The 16,277-nt window shown below is 43.8% G+C and overlaps 1 protein-coding gene across 1 annotated transcript; it reads right to left on the bottom strand.

Moving 5' to 3' along the window:
- Positions 1-2,699: 2,699 nt before the first annotated feature.
- thop1 (thimet oligopeptidase 1) lies at positions 2,700-14,632 on the bottom strand. Its single transcript, XM_085398358.1, has 14 exons — positions 14,516-14,632; positions 12,701-12,907; positions 10,452-10,600; positions 10,133-10,240; positions 9,401-9,503; positions 8,823-8,980; positions 8,357-8,492; positions 8,052-8,194; positions 7,408-7,631; positions 5,619-5,820; positions 5,300-5,486; positions 4,656-4,784; positions 4,184-4,320; positions 2,700-2,999 (listed from the first exon to the last, which is right to left on the bottom strand). The coding sequence occupies exons 1-14, from the start codon at positions 14,526-14,528 to the stop codon at positions 2,838-2,840; spliced, it is 2,058 nt and encodes a 685-aa protein (XP_085254484.1). The 5' UTR covers positions 14,529-14,632; the 3' UTR covers positions 2,700-2,837.
- Between the last annotated feature and the right edge of the window lie 1,645 nt (positions 14,633-16,277).

Here is a 16,277-nt window from a genome sequence, read left to right as displayed (position 1 = left end):
AAACCAGATCCTTGAGGAACACCACACGAGACAGTGAGACTGAAAATGTTTCATCAGCAAGATTGAATCACTCAAACACAAGGCATGGATCCCTACCATGTGGTTTGATTAAGATTAACGATGATAAAAGGTATCAAATGCAGAGCCGGGCACACATTTATCTGCAAAAGGTTGTTTGAAACTTTGAGGAGAGCCTTTTCCGTAACTTCCCACACCACACCACAGCAAGAATATTGTGCTTCTCCAACAACCTTTTTTAACATTTTGACAGTAAAAGGAAGTTGTATGATGCTGGATATCACCTTTACACCACCTTTGTGTCCTTCAATCTTCTCTGAAGAAAAGATGAGAGATGTCTCTGACCCCAGTCCATCTATAGAGACACGTGGACGATTTAGTAGAGTCAGGGATTGTAATATTAAAGAACCCTGCACAGGAATGGCATGGAGACAAAAACAGACACTTTACAGCCAGACTGAAGGATGCCAAGGACAACCTGGTGAAAGATCCTGCAGACTGAACCTTCCTTGGTCAAATGAAATTAAACTGGCGCTCAGTGGACACAGAAACACTGAAGCATGGTGATGGCAGCATTATGCTGTGGGAACTGGGAATTTCATCAAACTGGAAGGAATCATGAAGAAAGGAGGAAGGATCCACTGAGAAGCAAAGCTGGGTCTCCCAACCAGAGGTGGGCGTTAGTGTAATATGATTGCTTTTTTCAAGTAATGAGTAAAGTAAGAGATTGCTATTGTAAAAGAAGTAATTACATTACTGTTTCTTTCCTGTAAACACACTGCATTACTAAACAGTAATTTTGTTTGTGTCTCATGACAATGATGTACGAGCGTGCAACAGACGTGTGTAGCTCAATAATGGATCATATGTAGTGTGGGAGTGAGTACGACCATGCAGCGTTTAAAGCTTGGAAGTACTGACATTACTTTGAGCTGGATTCCGTAAAAAACAAAACATTAGCGTCCGCTTTACACTGCATGGGAAGAAAACTTCTTTTTACAGCATAAAAATAAAACTTTAAATCTGAGCAAGCACCTAGCACGCTGCCACAGGAATGTGAAATTTACAAAGAAACCCCCAGATCCCCCCCCCCCACGGACATGACCACTGAGACAACGGGCAAACCTCTGACGGCCCCACTCCTGCTAAACAGGTGAAAATAGATTTAAGAGTGATAGGACTTAGTGCTGCTGAATCTTTGATTTTATTTATTTTTGCTGTGTTTTACTTGCACTTACTATTTAAATAAAATGTATTATTATTATTATTATTATTATTATTATTATTATTATTATTATCTAATTGAAAAATTGAGTGCAATTATTTTATATGCTGGAATATACAGAAAATAGGTTTAAATATTAAATTTCTTCAAGCCAGAGACTGCATATAATTTAATTTGTGCTTGATGCAATGTGCATAAATGTGCATGGTAGTTAAAAGATTAAAACTAATAAAACAAGTTTTAAAGAGACTTTTTCCATTTGATTCAGTTTTATATGATTGATTATGCAGAGAAAATAGAATTGGGCTGAAAGGTCTATTGCTTTATTATGTATTGAGGTTGTGTATCATGTTTTTAAAAAGTAACTAAGTAATAAACTAATTACTTTTGAAAATAAGTAATCAGATAAGTAACAAGATTACTTTCTTAAATAATCAGCAATTAGTAACCAATTACTTTTTTCAAGTAACTTAATCAACACTGCTCCCAACACAACAACCCAAGAATGAGCTCCAGAAGACCAAAGTGAGCGTTACTGAGCAGCCTGCACAAAACCCTGACCGTGGGCTGGAGTGAAGACCATGGTCCATGCCAGAAAATAGTCAGAAGAGCCTGACAGGTTCTCCAAAGATTAATGGGCTGGGATCGCCCCAGAGATGAGTTAGTGAGTCGACTACAGGCTGTTATCAGCCAAAAGGCCACACAGCTGATCATTAGCATCGGAGGAGGGGGAAGGATGGGGGACAAAATTTAAAAAAAAAAAAAAGTTTGGAAAAGCTTCTGTTTAACAGCACCCCGGAACACTTAAGAATGAATTTTCATTGGGGGCTAATCGTTTTATTTTGTCAACAATCATTTTTTTCCTGACAAAAACATGTTGATAACCAAATACCTCAATCACAAAAAAAAGTGATGAAACGTGTCGAAACTTTTATCAAAAATTAAGGAAAACTGTTTTGGGGACCAATCAGAAGTACTTAAGTTGTGCAGAAAGGCAGGGATAGTTTAAAGTGATCCAATCAGAAGGAACCTCTGTGTCATGCAGTGAGGTTACCGACAAAGAGGGCGTAAAATCTTTTGATTTTATTTACGATAATCTTTGTTTAGTCAACTAAAGCTAGATGAATTTAATGGCTAAACTGTGACAAACTAAATCTGCTGCCTAAATTAATGCTGGGGCTAATAATTCGGTCCTCATCAGTAAACGGCAGCCATGTTTGAAGCTGAACTGCAGCATGTTAAGATGATGCAAGCTTCATCCAACGCCGGAGAAACGCGATGGAGACGCCGACTTTAACCAATCGGTTCTTATCTGCCACGTTTTTCTTTTATGTCATTTGGCAAAAATGTGGACTCTGAAACCAAATGTCCAAAAGCAGACTCTTATTTTAGAAAACTCACTCAGAAGGAAACTTCCTGTGAGCACCCTCAGTCAGGTATTGAGACACAACACAAGTCACCTTGAATCGTTTTATTCACAGGTTTTTCTCCATGTTGGAACATTTTACAGTTTTTTCTAGAAAATCTCAGTCTGTACTTTTATATGTTTCATGTCTGGGAACGAGGAGGGGGTGGAGCCAGCTGCTGTGATTGGTCAGCAGGGACATGGTGTGCTGGCGTCCAGCTCCAACGTTAGTCCTTTGCTCAGTAGGAAGGCTTCCTGTTTGGGTTCCCGCCCGAGGAACTTCCTCAGCATCTCAGAGGCGTCCTCTGAGCCGCCGGGCCGCAGGATGAACTTCCTGTAGTCAAGACCCACCTGGGGGACCAATCAGAGAAGAGAAACTAGGAATGAGTTAGATGACCCTCAGGGAAAGTCCTGAAACCATCCTCGCTCAGTTTCCTTAGACTGTGAGAAGTAAAGATGGTCAAATACGAGGTGAGCTCTGCATTTCTGAGTCACCGCACGGTAAATCCTGTCACTTGGAAACATCACCCTCACTTGGCAGGTGACAACACCTGTTCATGTCACACGGATAAAGAAAATCGGCTCAGCTCAGGGATGACCAGTAACATCAGCTGATCAACTGTTTTATCCAGAAACTAAAACACTAAATTATGGAGGAGGAGAGGGGCTAAAACATCTGGAGAACCTCCGTCAGCTTCTAATACAAAAACTTGAGAAAGTGTTTTTACTCTTTTACTGAAATTAATAAATCCTGATGCTTTTCATTGCGGCCCTGAAAACACATCTCCGTCTCTGTTTTGGTACTTTTGGGCCACCGTAGCCTCCAGACCTCCTCCTCCTCCTCACAGTCACTCAGTTGCTGTGAGGCCTCGTTTCCTCTGCGGGGATCATTAAAGTCTCTGCTTATCTAATCACCATGGTAACGAGTGCACCTGGACAGGTGTGCTCCATCAGAGATACAGACTGTTCAAACAGAGCTGTGCTGTTTTTCACTTTTTTTTTTCCAAACACATTTTAAATGAGAATTGTAGTTCTGAACTACATGAAGTTAAAGGATCCCAAGATTATCAGTTTTTTATGTGATCACACAGTTTAACACTGTTTATTAATATTTCTGCTTGTATACATTTTGCTGTAAATGCCCTAAATGTCACACTTTTCACTTCATTTGTTTAATAAACATTTACGTTTTTTTTAATGACAGATGTTCTGACACACTGCTTTTTATCATCTTCCATATTTATTTAAAATAACTATATCTGAAGGTTTGACTTTGTGCAGTTTCAGACTGTTCTGCAGTGTTTTGTAAACTGTTGATTTTTTTGTGTAGAGTTTGTGTTTCATTAACATTTTGTTGTTATTTTATTGATTATTTGAAGGCTGTTCATTGACAAACTATAAATCAGGACGACCTCCTGTCACATGTTCAGCCGCTCAACTTTATTTATACCTCAAAGCTGATCTTGTAGTAGTTTAGCAGAGTGACCTTTGACCTCCTGCCTGTCTATCTGAATGTAAACGTTGGAGCTGCTGACCTTTGGGTTCATTATTCCCTCCTGTTTGAAGCGGGCATAGAACATGTCCATGGAGAACACCTCGCTCCACAGGTAACCGTAGTACTGAGCATCGTACCCGCCCGCCAGGTGTCCAAAGGTCGCCGGCATGTTGGTTCCTGCAGGATAGGAAGGAGAGGTCAATGGCCAGAGAAGAAGAAAGAGGCAACAGTGAAGGTGGAGTTTGGACACTTGTCTTCATCATGTTCACTTCATTTGCTTTTACACAGACTGTAAATGAAGATGGAGAGTTTCGTTATATCAAAGTTTTTAATAGTGGAAGGTGAACCAAAGAGAGCACAGTGGATATAAAGAGACAAGAATGATCCAGAAGAGGAATGCAGTGACGCTCCAGAGACAAAAGTGACCACAAAAAAAGCACAAACACAAACGGAGGTGAAAGATCCGTGTGTGCTAGTGTCACATCCTGCCACGACCAATCAGAAGTACATACCAGGTGAGGCAGGTATTCCCAGGATATCCTGGCAGAGGCGTCCGTACTCCTCTGCGGGGTCCAGGCCTTTCCTGGTGTGCAGAGCCTGATCCACTTTGGCCAGGACGATCTGCCTCAAGTTAAAGAGACCTGCAGAGAGTCAGAGGTCATCAGGGTGATTACGGCCGTGTGGTCGAGCGTCTCAGCCAAAGAAACAAAGACACTGCATTACTAGTTGGAGCGCTCTCGATGGCTTTATTAAGTTTAATGAGCCAAACATCCACAAAGCACGTCCCTGCTTCCACATGCGAGCTGTCAGCTGGTGGAACTAAGCCGTGCTTTGCGTAATGATGCTCTCTGCTGGAGAGACTGAGGAGAGGCGGAGTTGAAACTTTGGCTGAAAAATAATTTACTGTGTTAATTATGAATTGGATTATTTTTGTTGTGATGTCATGTAGAAATGTGATTATCAGAAGACCCAGTTTAGCAGCAAAGCTCATTTTATTTGATTCCGATCTGTCCAGTGAAGCTGTGTGAGCGTATTAAAGCTTCTCCCAACTGTCCCAGATTTTCAAAAAAAACATAAGCCCTGCTGAATTCCCAATGACAAGATTTAACCAGACAAACCGTCTCCAGTGTAACAGAGGGCCCTGTGCAATACGTACCGGTGTTAGCAAGGCGGGACTTGATGAGTTTGTCAAGCAGCTCGTCAGGGATCGGGTTTCTGGTCTTATAGTGCTTGGACATCCTTTGCAGAGGCTCCTTTTCCCAAACCCAGTTCTCCAACATCTGAGACGGAGCCTCCACAAAGTCCCGCTCCACATGAGTCCCGCTAAACATGGCGTAGTCTGCCTGCAGTGAGGAAGTTCACCATGACATAATTTTATCATTTAGTGCCACATTAAAGAGTGTTTATCTGAAACTATTCATCACAACCACGAGAACCTGGGCATCGTTATTGGCCCCAGGTGAACATCAACTAACCTGAGCGCACAGCTGGTGCATGACGTGGCCAAACTCATGGAAGTACGTCTCCACCTCGTCGTGCTGCAGGAGCGACGGGGCATCCGCCGTCGGTTTGCTGAAGTTGGCCACCATTGCAGCCACCGACATCTGGCGCGTGCCATCACTCAGCAGACAGCCTGGCTGCAGGCCGAAGCAGGCGGCGTGGCCGTACTTCCCTTCACTGCACGGAACAGGAAGCACAGTGCCAAGTTAACCCTCTGGGGTCCAGGATACAATTGGCCATTTTTGACTACTTTTATTTTACCTCTACATTTCACCTTTAAAAACCATTTAGCTCGCCTTGTTTGGTATCATTCTCTTCAGCACAATCTCATATGTCTGAATTTATAGTTATTTTTTCATTTTGACATACTGTATGTCTGTACTGTACTGTAACACAATTGATCTAAATTCAGACAAAAAAAACAACAAAAAAACAAAATCCGAGTAGAAAAATAGTATTTTTTAAAAGATTTTTTACTGTAACAACCACAAACATGTTTAACGAATCCTTTTCATAACTTGAAATGCAAATAGAAATAGTACATTTTAAAACCTAAAAGTTTTGCAAACAAAGTTATATGTGGCTATTTACCTAAAAATGCAGCCAAGGCGTTTTTTATATAACCATTTCAAACTATTTACAGAACAATCATTTGTGCCACTCCAAAAACTTGTTTCTGTCCACTATAAGACAGAGGAGAACACCACAGGCCTAAACGCTGCAGGTCTGACAACATGAGGTGTATCACCTGTTTTCCAGCTGGTGACAGTGTTAACACTGCAATTTGCCTTTTGTGGCTTTTTGGAAGAAACTGTGACATTCAGCATTGTTCGGACATACAAAACAAAACAAAACAACGACTACACTACACACTAACTACACAAGACAACACACTAACTACAGACTCCAAACACGCTAAACATCACAAGTCTCTCACATCTCAAAACTCGCTCTCTCTCTCGCCAGCGTCACACCTAAAACTTCCACCTCATCCTAAACAACCAAATGCCACATGCTGCTATATAATGCTTTTGATTGGTCAACATGGTAAACTTTAACACCAATAGGGAAGGGGTGATTTTTCCTTTTTTTTTTTACTCGGACAGTGCTTGTTAGCGCTGTCCTTAGAACATACCATGGTTTATTCAGAAAAAACTCCACCGCGTGTATTTTTTTATCATAACTCAGGTTTTAGGTGGCCTATCAACACAATTTGAAAACTGGTAAGTAGTTTGAAGTCTGCACTTTAGACACAAGTAGAAATGGATCTTGTTGCTGTGTTGTCTTAAGTTAGTCGTGTAATTTGGACGTGCGTCCGTCGACCCCAGAGGGTTAAAATTCAGCTCAACTCTCTGTAACAGCAGCTCGCCGTTTCACCTGGCTACCATCCACTTCCCTCTGTTTTCACGCTGCCCGTCAAAATCAGGACACCTGAATTTACAGCAAACACTCCAAAGCCTACACACCTGCAGCGCGCCCAAAACTCCAACCAGAGTGCCACAGAAGCCGCACATGTACCTTCTTTAGTTTAGACTCTTTATTCTAAACATATTACCGTGAAAATATCTGAGGCTGATCTAGAACATGGACCTCCAAACCCCAGGAGCCGCGTATTTAGCCTGTTCTGTCTAATGTCCAGCATCATGGTGCCACTAAAACATTTGCCGAGCAGCTCCTGAAGAAAATTTCCTGTTTTGGTTGTCCTGATGAATCTCTGCGTGTGTTTCAGGATAACTTCATTACCCAGGATGCAAAGTTTCATACCGCGGATAGAGGTCCAGGTAGAACTGCCCGACCACCTGACCAGTGACACGGTCCTTCACGCAGTACAGAGTGACATCAGGATGCCAGGTGGCAGCTCCGTCCACCAGCTCGAAGGACAGACCCAGCAGCTCCTGGTAGATGTCCAGCAGACCCTGAGTCACCACCTCCATCGGAAAGTACTCCTTCAACAGGTTTTGATCCACGGCATATTGAGTCTCCTCCACCTGACAGGAGAGGAAGAGGAGGAGATAAACAGAAATACGACTTATCAAATGGCCTCAGTTCCTCTGCTTCCTTGTTAAACTTGGACAGACCTAACGTGAGTCTAAAGCTCTGTGGATGTCAGTCTTTTAGCTCCTTACAGAGCATCAGTGGGACTGCAGTACACCATTACCTACCATCCTTTGTAGGGGCAGGGATAGCTCAGTAGGTAGAGTGGTGGCCCCATGATTGGAAGGTCAGGGGTTCGATTCCCCTGAACAGCTACCCTGAGGTACCCCTGAGCAAGGTACCGTCCCTACACACTGCTCCCCGGGCGCCCAATGGCTGCCCACTGCTTCACTGAGTGAATGGGTTAAATGCAGAGAGGGATTTTCCCCACGGGGACCAATAAAGTACACTTTCTTTCTTTCTTTCTTTCTTACCTGGGTCATGTAGTAGCGCGTGTCCCAGGCGTGCAGCTCCCCGTTGAAAGGCAGGCCTCTCTTCTGACACTCCTTCTCCTTCAGCTTGAGGATAACCGCTCGCTCTTCCTCACCCAGCGGCTTCAGCTTCCGGGCGAGGTCCTCTGAGAGACAACAGAGAAAAACCGGACATCACCGCGGTGTGAAAACTACACTTCACAACACCATCTCGTTTATTTCAGCAAGAATAAAATCTCCCAGCAGGTAATTGCCACCATCATCACCAACAGCAGCTCTGAGGCTGCAGCTGGGCTCTCAGGACTCACCCAGGAAGCTGGCCACCTTCTTCCCAGACTTGGCCATGTTCATCTCCAGGATGAAGTCGGCGTGCGTGGTGAAGCCAAGCAGAGCGCACTTCTGAGCCCGGAGCTCCACTAGCTCCTTCAGGATCGCCGAGTTCTCCTGCAAACCAGCACGAGATCCATTAAGACCAAACTGTTTGTGGATGACATTGCCAAGTTTCACCCCCACCCCACAGCTCGTCCGACTCCTGACTGACATCTGCACTTCAGCAGACCTCACACATCAACCAAAATCAATAACAGTTTTCCTGTGGACAGGGCAAAAATAAATGATTGTTTTTCCTTCAGTTTACTGGAAATAAAGCCAATACACAAAATAATAAATCATTTTTCTCCTCTGCCTGAAGTTACAGCTCGCCCTGTGTGTAAATTAAGGAGGACAGCTCTGTGAGTCTGTCTTAAATGTTTTCTGGAGGTCCTCTGCTCTCACCTCCTTGCAGCGGGAGTTGAAGGCCTCCTCCAGCTTCTGGCGGGTTTCTGGGACAAAGCATTTCTTCATGGTGGGGAAGTAATGAGGATACTTCAGCGTGACTTTCAGCTTGTCGCCGTCCTTCTCCAGAGAGCTCAGGAAGTCTTCGGGGAGGCCGCCTGAAACAGTTTGACTGTTTAAATGTGATGAATTAAATGTGCTTCTCTATCATCGACAATAAACAATGCACCACCCACTCCCGGATCACTGAGGCTACATCTACTTTTCCTCTGAGCAGCGTGAGCATCACACCACCGGCGCTGGTGCATTCTGGGTAAACTTTGATAGCTCATATCCGCTTTTGGGGCAGGCGTGAGTGAGAGCAGGTGAGAGGTCTCCTTCCTACCTACATTTAGAGACCAGGATCATCCGCCACTGAGCTGCTGCAGTAAAAACCGAGCTGTGGTTAACCAAAGTGTTTTCTGATTGGTCAGGTGGATGGCAAATTACCCAGCAGGCCTCAGTGGCACTTTGACTGTACAGCGATCTACAAACAGCAGCTTTTAGGGCTTTTAAAATGTTGAAGGAGCTCCACTCACCCAGCTCATCTCTGGTGAAGGACAGGCTGGTGGTGTCTTCGTTTAGGTTCTTGTTGAAGTCGATGCACAGGTTGCTCAGCTTCTTCTTGATGGTTTTGATCTCCTGTGACAGCAGAGAGAGAAGTCAGGTCAGACCTTACATTAAACTTAAAAACACATTTCAGCTCTGAATGGGTGCGTCATCATACAGTTCAGCATTTAAATCATGAGCGAAGGCACCGGCATTAGCCTGTCCATCCTGGCTCAGCACACTCAGGAACCGGGACCACCAGCTGCAGAACTGCATGCAGGAGACTGATTACACTGCTCGTTACTGGGTTAGGGTGACACCCGAGGATACCTCTACAGTGGCAGAGACACACCCATGTTACACATGAAGCAGCGTGTGGGTGAAAGCTGGCCTGTAACACTTCTCCTTCAGGTGCGGCGGCTTTACTGATGGTTGGTCACATGTTTAACACACGCAACCAATTAAGGAAAAAAAAAAAAAAAAAAGACTTCCTGCTGCAGCCTGATAGGTTGATTAATCACAGTACAACAGGTGCATTAGTCACCTGACCATCTCAGCAGTAAGTAAGGAGATGTTTTTCTCTCTCAGCTCTACTTTTGGGGTCGAGGACCCTAATTTGGCAAGACTTGAGGATTTGAGGCCTGCGGTAATCTGAAGGTCACAGCAGGAGGTATTGTACACAAGAGCTTTTAAATAAAGGTTAGAAAAAAGGAAGGAGCTACCTCCTGTGTGTCTTTGGGCAGGTGGAGGCCATTCCTCTTCCCCAGTTTGATCAGTCGCTCCATGTACCGCTTGGACTCCACGGTGAGGCTTTCAGGGTCAATCTTCTTCTGCAGACACAAACACAACAGGACGTTCAAAGAGCAGCAGAGCTCCAGGGTGTAAAAATGGGCTTTATTCTTTTTCAGTAACAGAATAAAACCATTGCAGCACCTCTGCAACCTCCCTCTTCATACCCCTCCCCTAATCTCTCCCTAAAAGCTGTCTTCCTCCTGATTGGCTGACTCCTGGAAAACTGACTGCAAAGTGACATCATCTCACCTCCAGAGCGACGATCCTCTGGTAGACGTCTTCCCTCATGCTCATCTCCACGTCAAACTCGGAAAGGCGTTTGTCGGCATCTGTGCTCGCTGCTCGCACCTCCTTACAGGGAGACACATGCTGCGGGAAGTCCAATGTGTTCCTCTGAACTGGGGTGCAGAAGGCAGGGGCAAACAAAGAGACAGAGGAAGGGCAGGGCCATGTATGAGGCAGACTTTTGACAGATTTATGAGTATTGATAGGAAAAACAATGCTTGAAAGAAAAGAACAAAAAGATGCTTTCCTGGATTCAAACGTGTGAATCAAACATGGAGGTTGGTCTTCAGCTGTTGTCAGGCTGCAGTTAACAGCGAGGAGCACTTACCACAGTCATTTATACATTAGTATGTTGGACATTTCCACTGAACCACAGTGACGTCTGAGGTTTTGTTTCAGAGTTCATGCAGAACAAAGACAAACTCCAAACGATCAAATATTTGAAGTAAAAGTGAGATTTTACTTCTTATTCCACCTTTAATTATTCTTTTATTCCTAAAGGAACTCTTATTCAGCTCATTTCTAGCTCACGCTTTTACTCTTTGGCTTTGGTGCAGTTTGTTTTATCCTGTTAGTGGTTCGAGCGTCTGCTCAGATATCAGAAACGCGGAGGCCGCAATGGATGCCCGTGTTCAGCCTCAGTGGCGTGCATGGCTGTTTGTGCGCTTCCTCCTGCAGAGCTGGAGGTGTTTTTGGGTTTCAGCTGCCTGTGAACAAAGCCTCAGTCTCCATTGTTGCAGCAGCTGGTTCAGCTGCTTTCTCTGCAAACTGCTGATGAGTCTTTACCATCACAGCCCCACTGTGCTGACACAGAGCTTCACTGCAGCGAGCGCTCACAAAGACCCAACAGCCCACGAGGTCCACGCAGCACGCTCGATCCCTTTACATTCAGGGTCACCATCTCACCACCGAAACATCTGGAAGGACAACTGTACCCACGGAGCATGGAAAACCTCCGCAGACTTGCCTAAATCCCCCGATCTGACCATGTTACTTGTATTTATTTCAAAAATGTTTTTTTTCTTTGGTTTTATGTTATAATGTCGTGTAACAAAGTTAGATCTGGAAAAGAAAGCGTACATTAAACACAGCCCATCTTCATCAAGCTCAAATTCCAGCAGAACGTAGTAACTACGTCCTCACAGTTATTATACTTCATAAAACTAAAACTAGAATCTGTGTTCACAAAATGCTTAAAAAAAATTACAGTTACAGATTACAGTTATGAGCATGCATCATCACAGAGCTCTGCTCCTTCTCTGGTTATAATACTGAGAAAAGGCAGTACCGCGTGAGTACTTGATATAACAAATCTACAGATCATCATTTCCTGCTGCAGGTTTTAAGAGTCCAAAAACATTTCAGACCAAAAAGAATCCAAACGTCCAGAGAAGCTGCAGGTGTGTTAGTGTGAAGCCTCCATGCTCACTGCCGGGGTGATGATGATGAACAGCTGTCAGTGATATCTGATCAGATATCGGTGCTCGTCCAGTCAGCTGACTGACAGGAAGTTACTTCTGACCAGAATCTGAACTTTGACCCTCACATGGAGAAACCTTCAGTTTCTCAGGCCTCTCGCTTGCTCCGTGCTCAGCTCAAACGTTCTGACATGTTCACTCATTACGTCATCACTCAATACGTTTTTGCACGGGGACGCTGTTCCTGTAATTCTGCCTCAGTGCAGCGCTACATTAAAGAACAAAAGATGACAATCTGCACCAGCTATTCAGGAATTATCTTTACTTTTTTCTCATTTATTTTCAGAGGCTCACTCATGAGCTAACATAAACTAATGAAACTCAATTAGTCACAACCAACCAACCCAGTGATGTAATCTCCTTTACTGACAGAAGATGGGGCTGAACATGTTTTAAAAACTTGAAGCACTTATTTCTTAAATCACGTCAACTTTAAACGTGAAAGCTGAGAGTCGGCACTTCAGTTACATCCTGACAATCTGATTTAAAATCTGATGTACTTGCAACATGGACACTGAAACCTATGGACCTAACTCTGTGTGTGTGTGTGTGTGTGTGTGTGTGTGTGTGTGTGTGTGTGTGTGTTTAATGTGGTGTTTTTTTTTTTAAATATCCAAACTCTGAAGCAGGTTGTAATTGTGTCTTTGAACAGTGTTATAAAGTAAAGCTGTTACCAATATTATTTATTATTATTATTATGAAAAAGTCAGTCTTCAGGGTCAGGGAAGCGCTCACCGGTGTACTCGACCTCCACGTTGGCGAGCGCCTTCAGCGTGTTCTCAAAGGTGACGTTGTCAAGGTCAAGGGCTCCGATGCAGTCGTACACCTTCTTGGTGTTGGCAATGAGCTCCTCGGAGAGCTGCTGGATCTGCTCGGGGTTCAGATCCCATCGCAACCGGTTCTCAGGGCAGACCGGCACCGGGCTGCCAAACACCACCTCACCTGAGGAGGAGACAGGTGAGGACATCACAGCAGAGGAAGAGGATGGAGAAGAGGAAGGTACGTGTCTTTAGCGCTGAACATGCCGTTGGGAGCTGGGAGCTGAGCAGCAGGCTTATAACAGGTTTGTCTACCTGTCTACCTCGACACCACTTTCAATCCCACAGGTGAAAAACTAAGATGCAGCTTTTTATATGAAGATTAGAACAACATCAATGACGACACAAGTTTTAAAGTGTCTGCCAGGCGGGCTGCTGCTGAATTCAGACTCAAATCACTGTTATCCTGTTACAGCGTGAGCCGACGTCACAGACAGCAGGACCGACAGCACCCTTTTCCTCCTGCACAAAGTCGTTCAGTGATGAGTGCTCCAGCTTTTAGAAGCTGGAGGAGCCGCTGGAGGAGACGAGGCATCCATACTGCTGTAAATCTAATCCAATATAGAAATTTAGAATATTGATTAGGATCTATTAATTTCATGGCCGTCTTATTGTCTGAAAAAGTCCAGCTTGCTTCAGAGCTGAACTTCATTAAACCAGATGCTGAAGAGTAATGCCAATGATCCGGATATTGATTAAAGCACAGAAAGTGAGAAAACATCAAAGCTATAAGAGGACAAAGCAGTCTGTACTCTACAGATCTGTGCCACGTATCTGTTAACAGAGCCAAGCAACATTATTATAGATTATTATTACTGATGGTGTTGGTTGTGTGGATTTATTTGTTTTCCCCTTTGTAAACTCCCAACTGAAGAATGGGCCATTCTAAATTGATATAAAAGGCCAGTTATACTGAAATAATAACAGTAATCATAGCCTTATATATTTACATAATATCCTAGATTTTCCATGAAATATAAATGATCATCCAACTAAATCTGGCTAAAAACGATTAAAGGCTCACTTTTTTCACGCTGCAGTTGCAGAGAGACATCGTCTGCTGCGTGTCAGAGAGCAGAACATAAAGGGATAACAACAGGTCTGCTTCTCACACCATTTAATTAATACCTAATAAAAACGTATAAAAGGCGATCAGCTTTAACACCTCCCATGATGGAATACGTCATGTTTGGCATTCAGCGCTTTGCCGGAATCATTATTAGGCGATGAAGGTTTAGAAGAGGTGTTTACTTTTGTTTTAGGAAGTTACACGTGTGGTAGAGAACAGCGCTAACGTTAAATTGGCGGATTTTTGAATGAAGTCCGGCGGAGTTTGTCTCTGATCTGTGGAAGTTAACCCGTGTTGTGTGTCTGCGAGTAAAATCGCGCTTCCCCGTTAAAGAACATGCTGCCCCACAGGCAGGTAGTTCATAGCTAGCTCCATGAATAAGCAGCCCGGTTAGCTCACATGCTACAGAAACGTGCAGAACACCTGGACACACTGGCCTACCGGCTCCTTTATTCTGCTCTCGAACAAATATGGACACCTTTTCTTCTCCAGTTGAGCTTTTATTACCGAGCTCAGCTGCTAGCGGCTAGCTAAGCTGCTGCTAGCTGCCTCAGAGTCCGCAGCTGGAGCTCAGAGAGGACCCGGGAGGAGGCACGCGCAGACAGCCGCTCATTTCACCTGAAAACGCCGCGGTCAGGCGACAGACTCCCCGCCGTCACTCACCTGTTGGCCCCATGCTCACAGATTCGATAAAGCTTGGCTCTGTGCGTGTAGCTCACTGACAGGTGGCTCCGCGGCTCTGGACTAAAAAAACAGACCCTCGCCCCTTCCGGTCACACCTTTCAAAATAAAACCAAATGAAAACGTTTACTGTTTATTTTCCAAGCTTTTAAAAAAAACAAAAATCCGCTGAAGGTAACAGCAGAACAACAGGAAATTATAAACACTAAAAATAAAAATAAAAAATAAATAAAAGACAATAACCCAGCCATTGCCAGGGTACACATACCCCCATTAAATTACAAATGAAATGCACATAAACTGTTTGTGCTGTTCCTAAATCAATCCTGACATATCTCTTTAAATGCATGAATAAATGTATGAATGCTTTAATGGTGTTCGTCGGAAAGGGAAGATGTGTACCTGTCCTGGAAATCAGTTCAAAACCAACTTCTGATCAGTTCAAGCTTTGGGAGCACAGCTGGCTGGGGCACTTGAACTCTGACCTGATGCTGCTGATCTTGCCAGTAAAAAAAACGTAGAGATTTTTCACGGTCATTAGCTTTAGACATTACAGCTTAGGTTGTGTTTATTAACGTTATCCAGGGTCAGGCCTCTTTTATGAACTGGTGAACATGGAGATTGGTGTTTTCCAACTGTACTCTCCTTTTTGATGATCCAGGTCGAAGGACTGATGACTGTGCTATCCAAAATTTTAAAAAAAAAAATAACGTAGTCACAGAGATGTGAAAAATGGGATGTAGAGGAGCTCCCATCAGACAGGCGATCTGAAGCGAAGCAGCAGTGGCTGTGAACCTGTCAGACTATGTGCAGACAGAGGACAAGGGGAGGCTCGGATAATAAACACACAGCAGATGATAAGGGGCGAGGAAACAAGTGGAAACAGGTGGGAACAAATCAGGGATAACGAGACAAGGAAAGTTAAACCAGACACAAGGACAAGAAACAAGACCACCAAAGTAAAACAGGAAGTAACAGATGACAGACTCAAACAGGAGAGCTTAGTTTAACACAGAGACGAAAGACAAACAGGAAGGAACAGACTGGGAGCACAGGATGGATTAACCCACGGATTCCGGGAACAGACGCTCCCAACTAAATAACAAAAGAAAGTCACATCCACAAACACAAAAGCCCGAGACACTCCGTCTAATACATTGTAAACACTGCAATAGTTACACCCTTTTGCACACGCTCTACAGTAAAATAGCAAATGACAAAGTTCACAGGCTAGAGTTAAATGTCAACCACATATATTCCACCTCTGTAATATTCTCACCACTGTTATATTCTTTGTCAGTAGTCTTAATGTTTATAATTGAGCGATTTGCAGTGTTGGGAAGGTTACTTTTGGATTGCAGATTATACAGAATACATGCCCCAAAATGTATTTTGCAACGTATTCCGTTATGTTACTCAATGAGAGTAACGTATTCTGAATACCTTGGATTACTTAATATATTATCATGCTTTTTACAACTAAAATGAGTAATAGGGTGGACATTAGGCAAGGCTGCACTTTTTGCAGCGATCTAGTATAGAAAACTTTTCCATGCATAAAAGAGGTCCGCGGCTCTGAACCATAGTAAAGGGACCTCTGGCTAATACGGCCGAAAACTAGCTTTACTTTGTTGTCTGGGTAAACGTTGCTAGCCAGAGACAGAGGGAGGCGTTGAAAGGCTGCTCCAGCGGAACTTATTGTTTCGGAGGAAAACAGGAACACAGTGTACAGTCGAGTCTTAAT

Source organism: Rhamphochromis longiceps, linkage group LG23 (assembly GCF_057381845.1).
Source record: "Rhamphochromis longiceps isolate RC_006_pf linkage group LG23, R_longiceps_female_GT1.1, whole genome shotgun sequence".
Lineage (NCBI taxonomy): Eukaryota > Metazoa > Chordata > Actinopteri > Cichliformes > Cichlidae > Rhamphochromis > Rhamphochromis longiceps.
The sequence above is the reverse complement of the archived record's forward strand: the minus strand, read 5'-3'. Positions and strand labels throughout refer to the sequence as shown.